General features: G+C 39.5%; 2 protein-coding genes across 10 annotated transcripts in view; both read right to left on the reverse strand.

The window, feature by feature from the left end:
* Window positions 1–5,111, reverse strand: part of smap1 (small ArfGAP 1) — an 88,156-nt gene extending 83,045 nt beyond the window's left edge. For 8 of the 9 annotated variants that reach the window (XM_029175100.3, XM_055502520.1, XM_029175097.3 and 5 more), the window contains exon 1: window positions 4,796–5,111. In XM_029175100.3, the coding sequence (XP_029030933.1) occupies window positions 4,796–4,913 (118 nt within the window). In that variant the 5' untranslated portion in view covers window positions 4,914–5,111. The remainder of the gene's footprint in view (window positions 1–4,795) is intronic. The other variant, XM_029175093.3, reaches the window with a different exon arrangement.
* An 803-nt stretch (window positions 5,112–5,914) lies between these two features.
* slc1a4 (solute carrier family 1 member 4) lies at window positions 5,915–17,827 on the reverse strand. Its single transcript, XM_029175090.3, has 8 exons — window positions 17,170–17,827; window positions 13,150–13,192; window positions 11,524–11,589; window positions 10,248–10,414; window positions 9,936–10,169; window positions 9,580–9,774; window positions 9,346–9,480; window positions 5,915–8,946 (listed from the first exon to the last, which is right to left on the reverse strand). Exons 1-8 carry the CDS (start codon window positions 17,682–17,684, stop codon window positions 8,712–8,714), a joined length of 1,590 nt encoding a protein of 529 aa, XP_029030923.1. The 5' UTR covers window positions 17,685–17,827; the 3' UTR covers window positions 5,915–8,711.
* Between the last annotated feature and the right edge of the window lie 2,120 nt (window positions 17,828–19,947).

Here is a 19,947-nt window from a genome sequence, read left to right on the forward strand (position 1 = left end):
GTAAGATACTTGGGTGACCACAGGTCAATCTGGCTCTGAGGCTACAACGACCCTGCCGTCAATCAAGAACAAATCACATTCTTGAGGGCCAAAATCATTAACAGGGGGCTGCTTTATGCTTTTGACACAGGCTCTCCAATCCATCAGACACATTTGCTAAACTGCAAACAACACAGTAAGTTGAAAAGTAATGACACAAAAAAGTAAACTCAAATAATTTTTACTGTATTAATTAATTCACACATTAAATAAAAAGAGTGGGGGCATTGTAAGAAAACCTGCCATGCCTGGATGCTTTATGACTAACAGGGTTCAGTACCTTTTAATACTGTATAATGCAGACCTGTAAAAACAGGGAGCAACAGGACAGAGGGAGCATTTATGCTAAATAGGAGAAATTTGGGTTGAATTACACTTGAGGTAATAATAATAATAATAATAATAAATCAACTTCAGACTACGATTCATTAAAAAGACTGTTATGGCTGTATGCATAATGTTTAAGCAGCTTATTGGTTTTATTCTACATTCCTAAAGCCTGCCTTTAACTTTTATTTTTTTTAGTAAACCTGCTTAATGTCAGACCAGGAACATTATCAGGGATTAGCTAACTTTCCTCTCAGCTGTATTATATTCTAGGAATGAATACCTTTTACATACTGTGTTAAAAACAGGCTAAATCCAAAATGACTTACAGGGCTGGCAAGAAAACAGCCTCTAGAAATGTAGGCAGGTATGACAGAAAAAGTGTGTCTACTACAAAGCATAATAGCTGATGTCTACAACACAGCGAACCAGACATTTTCCTATTCAGCAGCAAAAAGTGTCTTTATACAAGCTCAGATTAACAAACTCCTAAATATGAAATTTATACTCATCATTATAATCTGCAGGAACAACGAGGTTTTACAGAATGATGGAGTTATTTTTTACTTTTACCATTTCCATAGTAATAGATCACCATAGCAAGCCCTTTTAACATTTCTTAGACAGTTAGAATTCAAATTACAGATATATGTATTTTTGACTAGTCATTTTGACTATTTAAATATCTGCAACTACATTCTGACTAAGGCACAAGTAGAGTTTTAGATATCCGTAACTCAATTTTGACTAGAAAATGGCCCTGTGATGGACTGGCGACCTGTCCAGGGGGTACCCTGCCTCTCACCCATAGTCAGCTGGGATAGGCTCCAGCCCCCCCCATTACCCCTTGTACGAGATTGAGCGGAATAGAATGGATGAATGGAGAATTTCTCATTGACTTGAATGGGAAAATAGTCTCTCCTATACACAATTCAGTTTCTCATATCCACAAAGTGAATTAGGGTTATCTCCAACTGCATTATGTCTAGTAAAAATTCAAATTAGAGATATCCATGCAGTAATTCCATTTTGACTAGTAAAAATTGCAATTACAGATTTCTACAATTGGCTGCGTTTTACAGATATCTCAAATACATTTTTTGGTAACTGAAACTAACTTATTACTAGTCGTAATTCAGTTGTAGATATCTTTAAGTTTAGTTTTCTTTTAGTTTTGACTAGGCAAAATGTAGTTGCAGATATCTACAATTACGGTTTTGACTAGGCAAAATTCCTTTTCAGATAGCTACAAACACAATATAGATATCTGGCAACGGTTTTTAGATATGCTGTTTAAACATAAAACAGTAATTACATTTTAGATATCTAAAATACAATTCTGACTAGTCAAACCATATTGTGACTAGTCAGAATTATAATTCCAGATTTCTACAATTGTATTCTGACTAGGAAGAAGTATTGTTTTAGATATCTACAATTACATTTTGACTATCCACAACTTAATTTTGGATATCTGAAATGACCTCATGATTTGCTTTTGCGCTGTTTCAGCATTTATTAGATATCTGTAATGCATTTCTGATTAGTCAAGAGTATCACTTAAGATATCTGCAACTTTCTAAAAAGGGGATGTGTCTTGACAGCTTAGATAAAAACTCGTAATCTACCAGCTGGTTGTTGTTGAAAAATATGCAGTTAATCATCAAAACATTGTGAGACTTATCATACGGAGTAGTCATGAGCTCTATGTGTAGCGTTTTACGGCTCCTGTCTTCTGTTTAGAAAGAACAGAGAGTACCTGTATGTAGCATTCTCTTCTGTGATGGTGTGTGTAGAAATACAGATTTTCTCATCTGCTTGGTTAACCATGCACCAAAGTGGAAACTAACTATATAACAACCTATACTATTTTCTTTCTTCCTTTGCTCTAAACTGCTCATTCCTTGCAAGTAAAATCCTGTAGAAGGTCTCAACCGATTGTGTCTCTTATTTAAGAAGTAACAAGGGAATTCACATTTTCCCTAAATGTTCAAATGATCATCATATTATGAGATGTTTGACATGATTGAATAGCAAAACTACGAAACGATGAGTGCGCAATGAGGCAGAGTTCTAGCAGGGGGTCTATGTTTTTGTCTAAGCGCTAACCACAATGTTTGTTATCCAAATAGCGAGGTTCAGATAAGATTGCTGCCCGAACTTTGAAACGTTGTTATGTTTTGACATGCTGTAGTGTTTTCGCTTTTGTCATTGTATGACATCTGTGGACCACTGTCCTAAATGACGTCACAGGCAGCACAGGTAGTGCTCCGTTTTAACATTTTTTAGATATCAATAATGTATTTCTGCCTAGTCAAAAGTGCAATTTTAGATTTCCGTAACTCCATTTTGCCAAGTCAGAATTGCCCATTGACTTAAATGAGAAAATAGTTTTGGATATCCACAATTAAGTTTCGCCTACTATACTGTAGGTAGAAAGAAAATTCCAGATATGCGCAACTACATTCTGCCTAGGCACAATTCGAATTACATCAGAAACAATGTGGTTGACATCTGTGCCGTCACAGGTACAGCACCGTTTTAACAATTATTAGATATCTGAAAAGGAATTTTTCCTAGTCAAAACTGTAATTGTAGATATCTACAACTACATTTTGCCTAGTCAAAACTACAATTGAATTACGACTAGTAATAAGTTAGTTTGAGATATCCAAAAATGTATTTGAGATATCTACTGTATAAAATGCAGCCAATTGTAGATATGTGTAAGTGCAATTGTTACTAGTCAAAACAAAACGGACGGATTTCTGTAATTCAAATTTTTACTAGGCAGAATGCAGTTGTAGATATCCGTAATTCCCTTTGTGGATAGGATAAACTAAATTGTGGATAGGAGAAACTATTTTCCCATTCAAGTCAATAGGCAATTCTTACTGGTCAAAATGGAGTTACGGATATCTAAAACTCGACTTGAATGCAGTTGCAGATATCCTAAATGATACTTTTGACTAGTCAGAAATGCATTACAGATATCTAATAAATGGTAAAACGGCGCAACAGCAAACCATGACGTCATTTCAGATATCCGAAATTAAGATGTGGATAGGCAAAATGTAATTGTAGATATCTAAAACACTTCTTCCTTGTCAGAATAAAATTGCGGATATCTGGAATTATAATTTTGACTGGTCACAATGTAGTTTTGACTAGTCAGAATTGTATTTTAGATATCTAAAATGCAATTACGGATAGTCAATCTCAAGTATTTAAATGTTAAAACGGCTTGCCATAGACCACAGCTGTCAGGTGGCAGCATTGGCATGGTGATGGCGCAAATCACGTGACAGGTAGCCGATACGAAGCGTTCATACCTCACCCAAAAGTCTGGGAATTTCATGTTTCCTAAATAAATGATTGCCTGCTATACTGGTCGTAAGCTGTACTGAGGACTAAAAACTAACGTTCAGTGAAGCATATTTCAACAACTATTCTATTACACACTGAGCAGTAATATAATAAAAGCTCAAAACTGAATAATTGAAGTTTTGAGGGCACATTTGTTCCGCGCTCGATCGCAAGTAAGATGGACTGTAACGCTAAGGCGTTGCCTGAAGCTTCAGGGGCCGTTCGATATAACAACTCGTGTGACGTTTCCTCAGACATGCTGACATGCTGTGAGCAAACCACACTTGGAATTTAATGTTGTCCACACAGGACACGCTCGTTTTCCGCTCATAAATAAAACAGTCAAGGGCATGACATCGATACCGTAGGGCAATAGCTGCGTCAAGTTACACACAGTTACACAAAGAAAGACCCAAAGCGAGAACCAGCAGATTTAGAAATAAAAGCACTGAGATAACGTTCGAGTTGCATTTAATACAGTGAAGAGAATCCAAAACATTTTATGATTTTTGAAAGTAAAACAGCGTAAAAAATAAGCTTTTAACTAATTATACCAGAGTAGTATGCTTTGCTACATGTATGACAGCATGTCTAACAAATTACAGTTCATTTCAATTTTGATTAAATCTTTATATCTGCTGTTAAGGGTTAATCACTGTGATGTTTTTAAAATATATAAAACTGGCTGTTATTACGTGTTCCATTGAGATTTTATTTTGAAAGTATTGAGCGGATGTTAAGTACTATATGCGGTGACTTGGATAAATGTCACTCAATATTTGGTTTAATTTTAACTGAAAAACAGTAACTTTACATATTTGCATAGTGAAAACCCAGCATACCGTTAGATGACAAAATTGTGTGAGTTCACAATGACACGTGTTGCTGTTGAGGAAATAGTTGACCTCAGTTGAAAGAGATGGAACGTTACACATAAGGGACTGTCACCATGATAACACCATAGTGTTGCTAGCATCTACAAACCATTAGCTGCCAAGTTTACACATTCATTTGTCTTTTAATGCACATTTTTTCAAGTGATAGATGAATTTGCCCGACCCACCTTTAGCTTCACAGTCGGCACAGTACTTGTTGTCTTCCTCTCTCAGCAGTTTAGACAGAATGGCCTGATGCTGCTCATTCAATTTCTGGGCTTTTTCTCTCTCTGACCGCGTTGTCATGTTGCCACGTTCGCCCTGTTAGCGCAAAGCAGACGAAATCACGGAGTCCTCAGCTTGTATCACAAACAGTGAGACATCCCAGCGTACAGGAGCCGCGCTGGACCGTCTGCCTGCAGCTAGCTTGCAACCTGCTAGCAGAGGTACATGTAATACATCTGAGACAGCATCATCCCTGCTGCGTTCACGACGGTCGGGCCTTTTTACAGTCGCACGTGAATCAGGATACGCGCGTTCTAGTAACCGCACTGTTCACGTTGAATTTCATTTAAATTTTTATACTTTTATTAAATACATTTTTCATTTATAGCAGCGATAACGGGATTTTGGCAACAATAGCCCTTGTAGTGGATTAAACTATATAATTAATTTAAACAAAAAACATTTATAACATAACCAAAACATTTATAATGTATCATAGTATTTGAAAGATAATCTTTTATATACTTACATTGTGGTTACATTTACATATTCAGGCTCATCTGTGAAGTTTTCACAAATATTCTACTTAATAAAATTTGTCTAAGCCTGTTGAGAAGCTGGAGATGGACTGGAGTCGGTGAACACCAGTGAACAGGTAACTGCTATTTAAACTCTGCGCGCTTGCTGCTTTTTCCAGAAGTTATTCTTTGAAAGATACACAAACAAAACATAGTCTGCATAATTCAGGTCAAAGTTTTCTTGTTTTATTGTCAGTAAAGCTCTATGTTCCAGACATATAGTGTACCGAAATTTTCGTTACTCTCAACCCCTAAAATGACCCTAAAATAAAATAACTTTCCAATTTTAAGATAAGGAATATTTATGTACACCTATTGCCACGTAATCAAAGTAGCAGAATAATGTGTTTCTGCTTCTCCCTCGTTTACTAAAATTTCCATCATTTTGTTTTAGTTTTTCCTCTATTGTGTTTTATTTTGTGTAACATTATCTCACCTACTCTGTATTTTTCATTGACAATACCTTGTGTCAGTATTTCCTTTTGGCAACATGGAATTTTTCAGTTCAAATGTTCAGATCACCTTTATTGTTAACAGACAGAAGGAGCAACAGCAAAGAGAGAGCTCTAGAGTGACATGACAGGCAAGATCACAGCTATGTCTAAAAAAACAAAATGCACGCACAAACACAACCAAAAATAAAGTTTGTTTCTAACAACAGGTTATTATGGCAAGGAATTCATTAAAAAGTCAAGAATCATAGCAATACTTGAAAGTCGCATAGAATGTTAAAAGGAGAAAATACAAAAAGTTCAATTAAAATAAATTAATATCAATATATATAGTGTATGTACCATGATCCATGTCATTACTTGTGATTGTACCATAACAAAGCATAATCTTACTCAACTTTAGGCTATAGAGCAGATTTTAGTATAGAAATGTGTAGGAGCACACATTGGGAAATGTTCAGACATATGGCAGACAGTTCAACAGACACACCATGATCCATGACTGAAGCAGCAGCAGCACATCCTCATGAGCATCTCGGACAGAAGGTGATCATTCACCTCTGAATGGTCTTCACTTTAAAATACAGTTTGACATTACAAGACTGAGTAATGGAGAAAGCTCATCACCAGATGATCCACCGAATTTTAAATAATTTCAAATAAATAGGAAATATTTCCATTCAACAATGCCAGACACAAACGCTGTAGGAAATCACGAAGGCGGCTTTATGGCCGAACAATCATGTGTCACCACTAGAGGACAGCACAGGTCCATCCAAATCACCAGTCAAGTCCTGTATACTAAAGAGAGAGACACTTGCAAAATCATTAGACATTTGGCACAGGTTGCTTGATAACATGATCGTTATAGCATATCATCATAGGCCATTTTAAAAATACATCATGATTATAGCAAGGTCTTAAACCAGTTATAAAATTATCTGCCAACAGCAAAAAAATCATTCTGCCAACCAAATAAAAGTTATGAAAGCTCGTAGTGATCCATGTAATCAGAGATAATGTTTTTTTTCTAAACATGTATTTAACTGTCAATTTTAGACGTAAGTTCACCCATCTGTGATATAGCTTAATACACACTGAACCATGACATCGGGTCTGTAAGACAATTAAAATACAGATTTAAATAAACATCATATTAACTTCCACTAAGTTTAACATTATATAAACCTCCAACACTGACACTAAAAATAAAATAAAACATGCATTCACATAATAAAACATGATGTGAGTTCATCATGCAGTTTGGTCCAGTATTTGTGTAAACATAGGATAAACTGATTTGATTTAGATCAAATTCTTTATGGATTTGTTGTGATTTCTCAAGTAAAATCACATGGCAGACCTTAGTGACAATCATAAACCTTGTGTGTGATCTTCAATAAATGGGAGAGCGGAGTGTTTTCATGATTTAGGACAATTAAATTTACAGTACGAAAGAAATTATGTTCAGTTGACTGTATTGTTAAGTCCAGTGACTACGTCTCACCCACAGTATCGCATAAGTTCATCAAGACGCCATCAAATAACAGGTAGTGAATTACATTATGTTCAGCGTCTGGTTGTTATTTTGTTATTATTTTAATTTTTTACTATTTATTCTGTTACAACTGCTAGCTATCAGGTTTAGTAGCTGTGAGTAAACACCTGATGTGAACATTAGCTAAGTTAGTTGCTAGCTAAGACTAGTAAAATTGTAGTTGTCATTAGCTTTAGCTGGTAAACTAGCTTACAGAAATCCAAACTGGCTACGAGCTACTTCCATATTTTCACACATATAGCTCAGAATCTAATAAAAATAAGTTTTGAAAATGATTTTCATTTAAAATGACAGAAAGTGTGACTAATCCTGTTTTTTTATTTTTCCTATGGCAGTGGAGATTTTTAAAACCTGGTCTTAGTAGCCAAACCAAAGCTAGCGCATTCTCAGATGTCATTGGGTTTTACGTGAGGTAACAGTTAATGCGTGTATTCTATTCCAAAACACTTAAACTTACTGGCCCAGTGTGTCACTAGATAAACAGAATGTGGGAGGCTTCTCCAAAAAAAATAGGCTAAACGCTAAACTTGTCATGTGAAGGTTCATGTTTGAAATTGGCTGCTCAAGGTCAGCAAACAGCCATGGGTAATATTTAGCTCCCCAGATTCTGACAAGCAACTATTAAACCTTGAAAACTTCAAAAGTTGACTTTCAACTTTTAACTTGTAGGACAACGTCTTTCAGCTATCTAAAAAGGCAAAGCAAATAAACTAGAATCCAATATGTACTTTTCAACCAGCTAACGTTTGGGTGTAAGACTGTTGGCACAATAAAGATGTACAGTAGTGATGAATGTGCACTAGTCATATTGTCAAGTTGTTTGCGTTCTATTTAATGTTAATATAATCTTCTGTCTTTAAAGACAAAGAAACACAATTATATTCAAATGTAAAAACTTCCTACGGTCTCTCATAGTACACAGTACATGAGCTCAACCAAGGTAAGAAATGTATGAAAGTAGTTTAGGGATATTTTTCACAGTGTGTGTCGATCATAGTTTGATGAGTTTTTTTTTTATTATTATTTCATCAAAATCATAACCTAATCTGCTTTTAAATACATGGATGGAAACTCCCGCACTGAAATGTTCTGAAGAGCAATGGCAGCATGGCAGGACTGTCTCTTAACACACTCTTCCTATGGCACTTTACCCCAGTTTGTTTCCTCACAAGTAAAATTGTCTGTGACCTTGTTTTTTTTTTTTTTTTTTTTGCTGAGGCAGGACGGCGTCCCAACCATAGTAATGTCAAAAGTGTTAAAGGGTTGAAGGGGCAGAGGGCAAAAAAAAGGCTCACAGGACAGACTCGATAGCTTCTGGCGTAGCGGCTAACGCTCTGTTTTGGTGCATGACGAGTGGCGAGGTTTCCTCTTCTGCCTGGACATTAGCCACCGCTTCCACGCGGACATCTGCCAGCTCCTCCCCCTGCTGCTCCTGCTGTTTCTTCATTTCTAGTTGGTTGATGTGATGAAGGATTCCAGCGCCCAGAGCGTCACCTTCCACATTTACCACAGTTGTGGTCCGATCCCTGTGCACAAAGAGGGCATAAGAGACTTTTATTAGCACACAACAAATCCAGTTCCTCGTTATGATAACTCTGACTGAACCTTCTGCACTTCATTTTTGTTCCAGACATATGAGAACTAGCAGATGCCATGGAGAGAGTTACAGTAACCAGCCTTTTGCACCACTTGTGACCTGTTTATGTTCAACCTGACAACGTGTGTTATTTGTTCTCCTCATTGCAGTGGCGCTTGTGGAAATTGCAACAGACTTTATTTCTTTAAACGGCTTCCCTTTGATTCCTCCCCGTCGACTAGCCAGTTGGGAAACTCTGATCAAGTTTCACGATGGTGGGATACGTGACCAGTCATAGCTCCGTGTGTTCTCTAATATTAGAGTCACTGAGTCCACAGGCTTTACTCACACAATCCAGTCCACAGCCAGCATGAGGGACAGGTCGTTGGTCGGTAGGCCGATGGCCTCTAGGATGATGGCAATGGTGATGATCCCGCCGGCTGGGATGCCTGCTGCACCGACACTGGACGCTGTGGCTGTTACTCTGCAAAAAAGATGCCACTTATTACACACTTAATCTGTTTCCATCACTTAACAGTCAACTGTGACCACAAAGACGCAATGCCTCCTCCTTAGTACTCACAGAATGGTGAAGATCTGTCCTGCGTTCAGCTCAGCGTTGTTGAGTTGTGCGATGAAAACGGCCGCAATGCACTGGAAGATGGCCGCACCATCCATGTTAACCGTGGCCCCGATGGGAAGGATGAAACGGCTGATACGTTTATCCACTCCGTTGTTCTCTTCAACACACTTTATCATAGATGGAAGTGTTGCTGAACTGTGGAGAGAAGAAGAGAGATGATCCAGGGTGGTGTTGCTTGAATTGCCCCACTATGACAGCCATGCCTCAGCTGGCCTCGCTACACCAGTGTGTCTACAGGACTGCTGTATCTACAGGTCTGCTGAGATGCCACCTTACTGTATGACGTGTTAAAATACCTGGAGCAGGTGGCAAAGGCGGTGGTGAAGGGTGTGATGAGGCCAGACAGGAAACTATAGGGGTTCTTGCGGGTGAAGCCAAAGTAGATGAGAGGCAGAATGATGCCTCCATGAATGATGTGTCCCAGTATGGAAGCAAAGATGTACTTCCCCAGACTAGTGACCAGAAGAACCACATCTTCCATCTCCACAATCTTACTCCCAACCAGAAACATGATACCGAAAGGGATGTACCTGTAAAATAAATGTATTATTATTGTGTGTGTAATATTATTATTGTTGAAAACGCTTTGAAATCTCAGCTGTACTCACCACATGATCCACGAAACCAACACCATGGTGGCCTCATTGAACGCATTGAAGAACCGAATCAGTTCCTCCCCTTCTTGTCCCAGTTTCTTCAGCGCCACACCAAACACCATGGCAAATAAGACCAAACCCAGGATGTTCATGCCCTCTGTTTCTGTACCAATAGGGACCTAAAACACACAGCAGTCTTGATAAGACCTTACTGTAACCAAGTCTCTTTATTTTACTTTAACATAGATTTTGATTTCAAGTTTTAGGTTTAAGCCCTGATCATAGTGTCCTTGAACAAGACTCTTTACACTAGCTCTCTGGGTGCCACACTGTGCCTGCCCACTGCCCCCTCAGGGTGTGGGTAAAAATGTCCAATTATTAGTTTTATACCTATTATGACACCTTTTACTACAGAGTGTGGATGCATACTGTATGCCTGCTGGCAGCTGAAGCACTGAGTGAACTGGATAATGGATAACAAATAGGGACATGGACAAATCCTGAGCTCAATCCCCTGCCATTGTCCTGAGCTCTCCCACAGCTCCACCAGCTTTATCCCCTGACCCTTGGGGGACTGTCCACCATGACCCATGACAGACAAATACCATGGACCAATGCCATTATCTCATCCTCTATATTAGTTCAGTGGGGACAAGCTGAGATGCAAAAGATTACTATGGTACAATCCAAATTTTACAAACTAGACAAGTCCTTTTACTGCATTAGGGCGTGCCGAGGTATAAGTCAAGGCAATTTTGAGTCACACACTAAGTATCGTCAGTCATTCATATTGTGCTTTGTTTGTAATCTTGCCTTGTCTTGTCTTGTCTTGTCTTGTCTCGATCCCTCTGACAAACTAAAAAGCATTCATGTCTGCTGTCCAATATCCTCCACATGCCCAATTTAAAAGCCCTTAACCAGTCTGTGCCAAACTGGTTTATTGTGATAGTCTCTAATGTATATACTATAGTAATGATCCTGGGTTTTTTGTTATCATTTGCTTTGTAGTGTTTTATTGTAATGTTACTCTTAGTGTTTACACATTCTCAAACTGTCTACACTGTCTAGACTTGATTACTTTGTCGACTGAGGTCACTGTCCCAACAATGTCAGCGCTTTACCATCAACTTTGAACCTAAACCTTCCTAAAAAGGCCAGGGATCAGTCATTGCTTAACCACCTGTTAAATGTGGCAGAGACATGCAGATGATTGTGAATTAGGACGTTTGTAAGGTCTAAGGTTCTGGGTCGAGCAACGTTTGGCTTTAAGAACGTTTCCTCTTCGTACCTTCTGATAGAGAACGGTCCCATTGGTGTCGTTTCCCACAGCAACCATTTTGTAGTCAGTAGCATACTAAAACACAAAGCAACAAAAAAAGAGTTAATGTTGACTGCTTTGGATTCAATTCATTTATAATTTATTTGTAGACAAAGTGTCAGCATACAAATAACTGCAAATGTAGTATTTCCCACTTATCCATACTTAATAAATTGGACATGAAATATCAGTTCACATTTATTTTGTTTAGCAGCCTTTAAACGTCAATAAAACACCATGTAGAGGTGAGAAACTGGAGCCTATCCCAGCTGTCTATGGGCGAAAGGCAGGGTGCACCCTGGACAGGTTGCCAGTCTATCACGAACCACGCAAACACGTGGAGAACATGCAAACTCCACACAGACAGGCTGTCTTGCTGTGAGGAGCCAGTAAAAGATCATAATATTCATAATATAATAATATTTTTTATTAGAGAATTACCTCAGTAATGGAAAAATTATAAGGGGCAGCAATATTAGAGAATAAAATACTGCACAACCCAAACTAATATCATGCATTAAAAAAAATAAGAAAAAGCTTAAATGAAAATCTTAACACATATGTGACATGTGAAAATAAAAGGAATTAGGTTTATTGCAGCCTGTTGCTGGTTTTATTCTGGCTTTTAGCTTTAGAGGATAAAGTCGAACCTGCAAAAACATGGCCTCTCTCTCTCTGTTTCTGTCTGTCTCTCTCTCCCTTTTCTTTTTAAACAGCATACAAGTTTCCGGCAGCTACACAGACTCATACAGACTTTAAATGAGGCTTTGGGCCTTGATCCTGAAGCTTTCTTGGACACGCAGGGTCATGTAGTACAGAATACGCATAAACACATTGTCACACACATCAGTACAATAGATGTGTTTAAATGTCTGACTGAGTCATTTGGTGTAACTTTCCCTTCTACTCTGTTTCTTGATTTAATCCACACTTGGACTTCTTCCACAGGGGCTCTACTGAAGTATAGCTGGGGGGGTGAGGGGGGGTGAACGTTGAACTCCATGAACTGGCTGCCCGGTGAAACTCTCTGTGAGAAGTCACTGGGTTGTTTTTGGGTTTATTATTAACCAACCTGATTTTAAACTAAGTTGAAGTCTCTTGATTTGATTCTGTCTGCGTGTGTGTTTAAACAGGGACGTATCTCACATGCTCTTGTGCATGTGTGAACCTTTCGAAGCAGAGCATCCCCAAATATTGAATTTTCCTGCCGCTGATTTCAGACTTAACAGATACGATGCTAATTCCAGGAAATGGAGTGTTCAAAAGCAGCGAAGCGAGGTAGGTTGCTAGGCTGGCTAGAATGGAATGGTCTCGCCATGGTAACGGCTGGTAAGAGACAAGGAAAAGGAGCGTTTGGGCAAGCCGGGGAGAGCGACTGGTCCCTATTCTCCTCATTAAGAGGCATTATGAGGCTTTCAGCACTGCACCCTGCATTTAAGGCTGCTGTAAATGAACGTGGAGTGGCATCCGGGTTGTTAGTAAAATAAACACAAGACACTGGCAAAGGGAGAAACAGACAGAGAGAAGCCATAAAACTGAGAATTGATGAGAAAATGAGGACAGTGCAGGTTGATGAAGTGAGGTGCCGGCACTCACAGAGCGGAAAGCAGCAGCCACCAAGTTCGCTGGAAATAAATTCCTGAGAAAGGAAAAGAAAAAAAATTTAGACTGACAGAAAATGTGTTTCTCATTTTACTTCATGTGCAATTTGAATCAAGCAACAACTGAATGGGCAACAGAAATATGCTGGTGAACCCAACGGAACAGTAAATTGTTCACAGGTTTGTTTTGCAGTTTGGCGTAATTCCTAGGATCTTCCATGAAGGCCACTAAATTCCCAGATAAGGCACCAGTTCTGATGCTGATCCAGTGAGTGGCTCCCTTTTAAATAAAACAAATCCCATCCAGTGTGTCAAATAAAACAGAACTGAAGGTTTGTGACCCAAAAAGTAAGGTCAACAAAGTTTAGCCCATCAGACACCACATCCATATATAATTATGTTGCACATGTTTCACTTTAAGCAGACAACACAAAATGTGCCTTCAAGACAATTCTGAAAGACTGTTGAAAAACCCAGTGATTCACACAAGGCCTAGGAATGTGTTTGCCTGCACCTAATATGTGAACGATGCTTCTCATTATTCAAAAACACTTGCTTTAAATGTGCATGATGACCAAGGATATAATTGTCTTCTTGTACCTTCCCAAACAAGTGAAAACATAAATGTGACTGTAGGCTTGTCTTACGCATCCACATGAAGTTTAATAACGTACAGTAATGAATCCAGTGTGTTAACTTATTTACCATATGACGGCTCAGTCAACTTTATTATGTGTATCTTGTCATTCAGTGTCCTCTCACCAGGAGAGCCAAGATTAACAAGGCAGAAACATTCTGCTGAACCTCTTTTTTCAATTATTATTAACTCTGGTTCATTAAGACATTGCTTCACTGGAAAACGCAAAAAATATATATTATGCCTATCTATAAAACACACGTGAGGAATCTTATATACTGTAGCAGCTTTTGAAGCAGCATTTTCAAAATAATCTCCCTGGTTAGAGTGATGAAGGCATCGAGACTGAACTGGTTCACCTTATTAAAGAAATCCTTGTCGTCGGGCCACTTTGCAGTATTTGGGCTGGAGGGAATCCTGTAGACTAAGTGACCTCATTGTTAAAAATGAGCCGTGACTGTTGGCCAATTAGACATTGCATCAGCTACAGTATATAACTCAAGTAGATCTGAATGGAGGAGCAGCACAGTAGTAGTGGTCAGCCAAACATCATACACATTCCTTTTAACGCAATACCGCAACAACCAGGGTTATCCAGCTCTTTGCTCTCTTGTTTTTTACAATATAGTGTTTCTAAAATCAATAAAACAGAAGCAAAACACTTTTTACTAAAACAGATTTCACCGTTTCCGTGTTTTGCTGTTCTCACAGAGTCCGAGTGGGTTTTCTGGACGTTCTCCAATGACACGCAGTTAGGTCGACTGGAGACTCTAAACAGCTGTAGGCGTGAGAGTGAGAGTGAGTGACTGGCTCTGTGTGTGGCCCTGTGAAGGACTGGTGGTGTAGCCTGACTCTCAACCAAACAATAGCTTGGATGTCAAGCTCCCATCTAAGAGGTTAAAGGAGTCCAGGAAGAACAGGTACTGTGCTTCTAGCTGTGTCATCACACTTTATGGGATTGTTCACTCAAATTACAGCCCAGGTTTTGGTCAGAATTATACACTTTATAAAATTGAATCACAAAAGGAAAATTATTTGTGATTTTAAAGGTCCCGGCACATGCAAAATCCACTTTTCAGGCATTCTGGTACATCCCTACGACTCTCTGGTTCATGTTAACACACTCGTGGTGTCTTAGAAATGAACTTGCTACTTATTATACATTTTGCTGCTTTAGCCAATCCAGTCTAAGAACGATTTGTGTTACAGTTCACTTATTGCCTACGTCAACAGTAAACAGGCCCCTCACAGAACCTCCACTGGTTCTGCCCAGACAAACACAGAATACCAAAACAGTATTTCTGACGCACACAATTGGACACAGTAGATCTGCAGCATAGCGTCTATCACAGACAGCAACGTGCTCGAGCGACACAGAGAGATAAACAGCTACTGCCACGTTACAAGACGCGGTGGGCTCAGGTCCTCTACAGTGTCACAGACGTACAGACTCCTTATTACCAACTATACAACATCAAAGGTCCAATTCTTTAGCATTATTTAGCATGAAAAAGGGATGTGCAGCCACCTTCAAAGCTCAGATCAGTGTAGATGCATGCTCCGGCCCTCCATAGTTTGCCTGTCCATACAGGCCTCATGCGGAGTTTATGTTCACCCGCCTGCAGCCCCGTTCCATGCATTACTCTGTGTTTGTGGTACTTCCTGGGGCCACAGTGTACTGTGCAAGGAAACACAGACAGATTTATTCTTATGGCCAGACCACAGCTAAGAAATTCAATTATGCCCCTCTGTCCCCCATCAGCTTTGCTTTCACTTCAGAGCCACATGCTGCTTCAAGATATGTAATTAAGAGCGTAAACTTCTTGTGAACTTTTCCTTCATGTTTTACTCATGTCATATGACCAAGATGAGAATCAGGTTTAACTTGTGGGAAGCCAGAACCGCCAACTGGTGTGCATTTCACACAGAGCCTCTTAATGTACATAAAAACTTGATTTCCAAAGTATTAAAGTCAAAAATTATACACAATCCTTTTAACTCTTAAAAATATAATATAATATTACCCAAACATTTATTGTATAGTGGTGTTGTGTGGTTTTTAGAGTTCACAAAACTTAGAGTTCATAGTTCAAATTGCTATGATGACATTTACTTTATAAAATCAAATAAATTTAGCAGTAAAATAAATCTGCACAGGAAAATGGGTCAGCTGTGCTTCCACAAACACTTTACCTGCCTGATTCTCAGTGAGTGAGTGAGTAATGAATATTTTTGCCCAGATATAATGTAATAAATGACAGGTAACACTATAATCTTTAAACTAAACTAAAGGAATAAACATTCCTCTGGCTATTCCCCTGTTTAATATTTATTACAATAAATAAATAAAATTAAAAATTAAAAAAATAGAAGTAACTTTATGAAGTTGTATTTCTACTTGTACTAGGGCATTTTTTGTAATGTGAACAGTTGCCCCCTTTGTACAGTATGAGTCACTGAGTTCTTCCACAGACTGAACACTGCCTCCAGCTCTGGACAAAAACAGGTTCATGTTTTATATGATATCTCATATGATATCTTTCATATGATATCCTAAAAAGTAGAACTTCTACTGGTGACTGGTCACCAGTAGAAGCCTCACTGTAGCTCAGCGGTGAGAATTACAAGGCAAGCGTCCCTGCTAAGGTGGTACAGTATAGATAAGTGCTGACAGCGCTGCTAGGTTTTGCTCCGCCTCACCCCCTACCTCAAAATACTTCCAGCCTTTCAACAGCTGTCGGCTTTCCCTCATTCTGTGGGAACATATTCTTAGGAGCCTCCTGCGTTGGCCACAGTCCAGTTACGTATCTTGATATTTATAGGCTGAAGCTGCCAGTAGCTGGTCTGTCTTTAATGTTACATATTTTCAAATACAGGGAAAAATTAATAAAAAAAAGACATAACCACCTCAATACTTGTGTATTGCATCATTTCACAATATTAACATGTGTTTCTAATCCAGCATGTCAGCACATGTTATAATTATCTACAGTCTGGAGGTGTTTTGGGTCTAATGAAAATGTAGGAAACAATAAAACCTCTTCCCATTCGACTAAAATGAACTTGAAAATTTGGCAAACGTGCTGATGATGTTGTAATTTCTTGAATGAAAATAATAAAAACAAAGTTTCACAAAGAACCCTTCCTGGAGAAGGATTCTAAGAGATAGTGAATGTAAAAGTGTTGGTTGCTGGTCGTGTAGTTTTTGGCCTCTGTGGCTTTCCATAACCAAACGCATGTGCGCTCTGCGCCGCTCGCGTCTTATATCGAGGAATTCATTTTACTCCACAGACCCGCAGACTTACATTACACGCCCAACGCCATATTCTCTGTCTGAGTTTACTTCAAGGCATTGCTGATGGTTTGCTGGTACAGTACCTGACCAGGTCCAGAAACGAGTCCGCTGTCTCCTTATTGCTGCTGACGCTCTCCAGACCCAGGTTGTTGGTGTTCAGCGCTCCTGCGCCCACGCCGGGCTTAATGATGAAAGCCAGGGCCACTCCGATCGCCGAGGCGATCAGCGTGGTCACCAGAAAGTACCCGACCGCGATGCCCCCCAGCTTGCCCAGGGAGCGGGTGTCCAGGCTGGCGGCGCCGGATATCAGGCTGCACACCACCAGAGGCAGGATGATCATCTTCAGCATCCGAAGGAGCATCTCTCCAGGGAAGGCGAAGTAGGTCATTTGGGCTTTGGTCAGATTCATGTTGCGGACCATCATGCCGAGTCCGACGCCCACGAGCACACCAGACACCGTCATGATCACCAGCAGGTTCTTTCTCAGAAACTCCGCTAGCCTCTCCCTGAAGCTTCTCTGCGCGCTTTTCTCCAGGATCCGGTCGGTGGAGGCCGAGCTGGCCACGGCGTGGCCGTTGATCTCGCTCTTTTTGTCCATCTTCGTGGTGTCTCACTCAGAGAAAAGCGGGAGGCTGAGTCCGGTCGCAGGCAGCGTGGGTCAGATCCACACACGTTTGGCGCACTCGCTCTGCCGCTGCGCGAAGGCGGTAATCTGGCGCGAGGGCTGCGAGCTGGGGAAGGGGCAGAGCCAATGAAGAAGGAGCGACGACACAAAAAGCCAACGGAACATGCGCACAAATGCCGGTACTTTATACTGAGAGCAAATGATGCAAGAGCGGTGGAGATTGCCAGGGTCTCCAGCAACATGCTGCATTTCAGACTCAATCAGAAACACATTCCAGAGGAGGTTTTCCAAAAAAGTACTTTCCTTTACTGGGTTATCTGTGCACATAAAACACTCCCCACTCAACTCACTCAACCCACTGAATAGGAATCACATTAATTATAGTCATTTTGTACTACCCTTAGTCAGCATATAGTGAAAAATACACATGCCAGCAAATTAACCATTTTCAGTCTTTCTTTCAGTTTCACTTACAATAAATCAATATTGAACAAACTGCAAACAAGGATTTTAATTTGTCACATCTGATGAATTATTGGAGCATCAACTCTTAGATCAACGCGCCTAATGAGAGTCACTCAGCTTTCACGCACTTCACCTGTCAATCAACCATGCAAGGTGCACGAGCCTGTCAGCACCATGGCCAGCGCCCTGTCGATCCTAGGGGGCGCTCTCCCTCCCTTCTTTACCCCTTTACTTTTTAGGAAAGGTTACACAGGCAGTGGAAAGAACACATGCTCTTTGGAAAAACATGAATCCCTCCTAGAGTAAGAGCTGAACACTGACACACAATGGCCTTTAGATTTGCCCATATTTAGGCACTTGAATGATCGTTGTACCTTTGGTATTTGTCCACAAGATGGCGCCCCAGTACTAAGAGACAATCAAATTTCAACATTAAGATAAATTAAAATGACAAAAAATAAGATTGCATTCTAAAATGAAAGGCTTTCTATAGAGACCCAGAAACGAAAAAAGAGGTGCTCTCTGGTTTTACACATCCACATCTGTTTACAGGCTTTCAATAGACTGTAACAGCTGCGTTTTAGGCAATGTATGGTCCAAGTTTTAACATCCTTAAACATACATTTTACAGTGTGTAAAAATACACATTATAGTCGTGAATCTGACAGTGGGACAGAAGTGCTTTAATAAACGGTAGACTTAATAAGGGAACAGTGCTTTTTTCACAGATTTGATTTATTATTCTTGTGTTTTATTTTATATTTTATGACTGTCTAGTACGCTGAATTTGGTTGTGTCTTAAACTGATTTTCTTATGTTACTATTCATACAATGGAAACATAATAGATTTTGTATTCCAGACAAATTTAATGCTGAAGCTGAATTACTTCACATAGTATATTAATGCAAGTGAGAGCGGATGAGAGTAGTCGTCTGTCTCATTGCTCATGTTGTCTGTTGTCTGTGTTGTCTTCAGTGATGTCCTCAGTGACCTTAGCACCGCTGTTGCTAAGTTGAGCTAAACTTCATCTCCCTCTACCAATAGAGACGGAGCAGCCCCCTATTCCCTCACAGCTGTGTGGCCTGAATGCTGGAAATAACCACTACCCCGCGGATCCGGAGCCATGGCTGCTTTAACAGTGTTGGCCCGTGCTGCTGGGGATCAGAAGAACAAAACCAGTGGAGGTAAGAAGCTGATGGTAATAATACCCAATGGAAAAAAGGGAATATGGAGCTGGTACCAGTTTTAACGGACAGGATGTACAGTAGCACTGTAATATTAACAAAATTAAAGCCTTAAAGCATTTAACTGTTGGCTTTTAACCATGAGTTAATAAAAAAAACTTGACTTTAACAGGAAAGAGGCATTACTTACAAAACGTCAAAAATAACATAGCGCTTTTATGAATTTCATTAAAGAATAGAGGTAAATGATGAAAGGGTTAAAACCCTCCTCCAAAAGTATCGGAACAGTGACACCATACATTTGGGTCCCAAGATTTTGGCTATTTACACTTGATTAACAACTTATTGTGACTTTTTTATATGTAGAAGTACTGTAACAGCTTGACTTAAACTAAATTAAAGTGAGTAAGATTTAATATTCATTTGCTAATCTTTTGCTTTGCTCACTCCTCAGTCTCTTCTTGAGCATGTGAGCCAAAGTCATCACGTTACCTCCACTGTGTTTCACTTCTATTTTTAGAAATAGGAGCACTTTCTTTCTTTTGCCATACGTTCTATTGTTTTCATATTGGTTCCACCTTTTCAC

This window comes from Betta splendens, chromosome 15, assembly GCF_900634795.4.
Source record: "Betta splendens chromosome 15, fBetSpl5.4, whole genome shotgun sequence".
Taxonomy (NCBI): domain Eukaryota; kingdom Metazoa; phylum Chordata; class Actinopteri; order Anabantiformes; family Osphronemidae; genus Betta; species Betta splendens.